This window comes from Primulina eburnea, chromosome 12 (genome assembly GCF_022965805.1).
Source record: "Primulina eburnea isolate SZY01 chromosome 12, ASM2296580v1, whole genome shotgun sequence".
Classification (NCBI taxonomy): Eukaryota; Viridiplantae; Streptophyta; class Magnoliopsida; order Lamiales; family Gesneriaceae; genus Primulina; species Primulina eburnea.
In genome coordinates, this window is record NC_133112.1 from 10,915,080 (window position 1) to 10,919,189 (window position 4,110).

The 4,110-nt window shown below is 31.7% G+C and overlaps 1 protein-coding gene across 1 annotated transcript; it reads right to left on the reverse strand.

The window, feature by feature from the left end:
• Positions 1–271: 271 nt before the first annotated feature.
• LOC140807451 (probable WRKY transcription factor 75) lies at positions 272–3,024 on the reverse strand. The gene is made up of 2 exons (XM_073164297.1): positions 2,559–3,024; positions 272–576 (listed from the first exon to the last, which is right to left on the reverse strand). Exons 1-2 carry the CDS (start codon positions 2,921–2,923, stop codon positions 399–401), a joined length of 543 nt encoding a protein of 180 aa, XP_073020398.1. The 5' UTR covers positions 2,924–3,024; the 3' UTR covers positions 272–398.
• Positions 3,025–4,110: the final 1,086 nt, after the last annotated feature.

The following is a 4,110-nucleotide window of genomic DNA, read 5'->3' on the forward strand; positions in this document are numbered from 1 at the left end:
AAATATTGATAAATGAATAAATCTCATATTTAACATAATCAGAATTTGCATAGATATGCCAGCATAGGATTTTTTCCCTTTTACGTACATATGGTGTTGTTCTTAGTTTAAACTCATATATGGACTAGAAATAGGTCCCCCGATATATGTGTGTACACAAGTTAAGTAAATGAGCAAATGAATAAGAAACAACCAAGAAAAATAGTTGAAGTATAACATTTGACAATTTCATTTGAGGATCTAAGTCTAACTTACATATCATCAGGTACAATTTTATTTAAAGCAATATATATATTGTACATAACATTACATAAAAAGCTGTATATTTTTCTCTTTCAGACAGTTTCTTGCCCCCTTGATCGGGTGTATATATATATATATATATTGTATGCATGAACTTAAATGGAGGTGTAAATTTGCATCTGACTAAGAATGTGCTCAAAATTATCGGTGGGTTTGTCTATTGAATGTGAGTGTACCCCTTCGTAGGTTGTCACCACAATTCCTTCGTCTTTAGACAGCCTTTGAACTTGCTTTTTCACGTTGCAGTTTTGATGCGTGCACTTGTAATAGCTTCTGAAATATACAAACGACGAAGAAACTTTAGTTTGCATGGGAAAAACAATCAATAAATTGCGTTATTAATAAACCTTTTTTGGCTTTAGGGTAATCCCAAAACGCCACAAAAATGCTGGATGCACCGTGTCAGAATTGTTGTATAGACACCATATGTGTTAATTACTCTACCACCTAAGGTCACCCCGAAGTTGGGGAGCTAGACGACTCGATTGATTAGTTAGGAGGGGGAATTAGAATTTAAATGACAAAAATTCAATTTTTTTTATTATTATTGTGATGGAACAAGGTAGACCAGTCTTTGTAAGTTGTAAAAATTTATTTTTTTTGTCATATGATTTGCACACGGTTTTTTATTTTTAGTTCTATATATTGTAGGACAATTCATGGTTTTAGTCAACTAATTTGTGTTTTTTTCAATTTTATTCGTTTTTTCATTGTAGTGCAGACGTGATATCCGACATGTCAGCAATCTGATGCCACATCAACAATTTCAGGTGCCAGGTCATTATTTTTTATGTTACATCATCATTTTCCAATATCATGATAGCACTTCAATGGAAAAAAAAGGCTAAAAATAGTGAGCATGTAAATTGTTATAGTAGGTGGCCAACAAACCAACTTGTGGATTGAGTTTTATTAACTCTTGTATAATAAATAATATATATTTTGATAATATCTTATGTTGTAATATATTTTAGCATTTACATTATCTGTGTACGCATAAAACATGCATACATAAAAACTTTGAATATACTGTGGTACGATGAGGTCATTCAAGGCATGTCGATCATACTCATTTAAAAGTTACTATATATTCTAAATTTGTTTCTAATCGATTCAACCACTTAAAATAAGGATAATGATCATTCGAACTCAAGACCATCATCTGTGATGTTGTGTACCACGTTTGATTGGAAGAGACATGTAGATGTTCAATCATACATCATGAGTACTTATATGATGACTCATTGAACAATCCTCCTTCGAATTTTTCAAGTGGTTATCATTTCACAAAGTTGTTGATGATATCATGCATGAAATGAAAGCACATGCAATCAATAGTTGGGTTCGGTTGTCACTGCAGTATATGTTGGAAGCTATAGTGAGTGCATATCTTTAAATACCCATGTTGCTATGTTAATTTTTTATATTACAAATGATTTAGCATATATCAAATCAAATTAATTAAGGCAAAAACTTGTGTGAGACGGTTTCACGGGTCGTATTTTGTGAGACGGATCTTTATTTGGATAATCCATGAAAAAGTATTACTTTTTATGCTAAGAGTATTACTTTTTATTGTGGATATGGGTAGGGTTGACCCGTCTCACGGATTGTGATCCGTGAGACGGTCTCACATGAGACCTACTCATTAATGAATTACTACGGCGCTGGCACCACTTGATAACTTTGATATGTGAATTATAAATTGGGGTTTGCAGCTATTTCCAATTTTCATGCTGCCTAACGTAGTTTTCCTTTTAATAATAAGAAAGAGTGATTTCATGCCGTTCCAATAGATCGATCCATTTTAGCTATATTAATTACTCTATATTATGTATATTAATTCTCAAGTAGTACTGTTGACTAACCCTGACAATACTAATTAATTTGAAACATAAACTCGAGGTTAGGATATATAACGAACTCCTCCGTATAATATATCTCTATCTATAAAAGTATATAGTAATTAAGAAATCTAATTATGATTCTACATTTAGTAATACATATATAATCTAATTAGTGATCGATATTTTGTTGTACTGATTTTCAATTAATTTCAATCTTCAGTGTTGGAGAGCTGAGGATATATCGATCTTTATTCAACTTAAATGGGTAGAGTTCAACCTGCCCTAGCCGCCTTGAATCATACTATACTAACGTCTTAGCTAGCAACTAAAAAATTCAGGCTGATGTTTCCACGATTTAACGAACCAGACAAATTAAATCGAAGCATATAAATAAATAAATTGACGAACCTTGGGAATTTGTTGTTTTTCACTGCTTTTTGGCCATATTTCCTCCATCTATACCCGTCATCGAGTATATCAACCTGGCTTCTCGTCTGAAAAGCGTACCTGGGTTTCCTCGACTTTTTCTCTCCCTTTTTCTTGCTTGATTTATCCTCGCTTTCCACTGCGTTAGGGTTGCTGAAGCCTGAGCTCGGAGCAGCACTAGTCTCCATGCTTGAGATCAACCCCATGTATCCGTTATCGTTATAGGGCTTGTGATCCAGGAATTCTTGATCTTGTGCATGGGAATTGGCTATGTTAAATATGGAGAAATGGGAATTTTGAGGGGTCGAAGATGAAGACTGAAACATGGTCGGATAAATATTCTCCATGGGAGAAGAGAAAACTGAGTAATAATATCGGAGGAGCTGGGATCTGTAAAGGTTTCGGAATTTGTGGTTTTGCAGTGGGTCAAAATATGATCGATATAATAAAGTGAAGGCGGCTGAGATATAAACATATATATTTTAAATTTGTATCCAACGTATGTGCGCATATGGATTTGTCGTGAATGGCACGCTGAAGATTTGTCCTTTAACTTTTTACTCCTCTTAGAGACGTTAAATTCTATATTTTTAAATGACAATGATAAAATCTTAAATTGTATCTATAAAATTAAATATTAAATCAATCCGCTTGCATCTGGGTTAAAAAGGTAGGCAAAAATTTGTGTGAGGCGATCTCACGAGTCGTATTTTGTGAGACAGATCTCTTATTTGGGTCATACATAAAAAATTATTACTTGTTATGCTAACAGTATTACTTTTTATTGTGAATATCGGTTATTTAGGTTATCAATGAAAAATATTATTTTTAGGATAAGAATATTACTTTTTATTGTGAATATCGGTAGGGTTGACCCGTCTCACAGATAAAGATTCGTGAAACCGTCTCATAAGAGACCTACTCTAAGAAATATTATTTATGAAAAATTGAAATCTCATCATTTGAAATTCATAAATTGAGAATAACATACGTTGGTTGTTAAATTTTTCATTTTAAAGTTGAACGTAAAATACATTACACTTTTTTGAAATTCATAATTTAATTTTTTTTACCAAAACATTAATAATTATGTTGAATGAAAATTTTGAAAACCATGCACCAATTTCAAACTCTTGAATATTCCAAATACAACCTAAAATTAAGTCTGAATAGGTTCCTGTATACTAATTCTCTCGCACAAAACAAGAATCAGAAACTTCTTACGTAAAGGCTCAAATAAATCATTTCCAATAAAGGAAACTCAAATAAATTTGTGAAAAATAAAGTAATTATCTGACAATATTTTTTTTTTTTACACTGGTAATAACATACGTTAAGAAGTAATTGTCCGAAAATCCCTTTACTCGTTGGTTTTAGAAATATTTGACGCCAATTGTAATTATCATTATTATTTAAAACCGAAAGGTTATTAAACAATAATGAATCAAATATAAACAAATTAAATTAAAGGAAATTAACTCATTATTTATTTATTTTGTAGGTTTTACTTAACTAATCATTTTCCCCTTTCTAA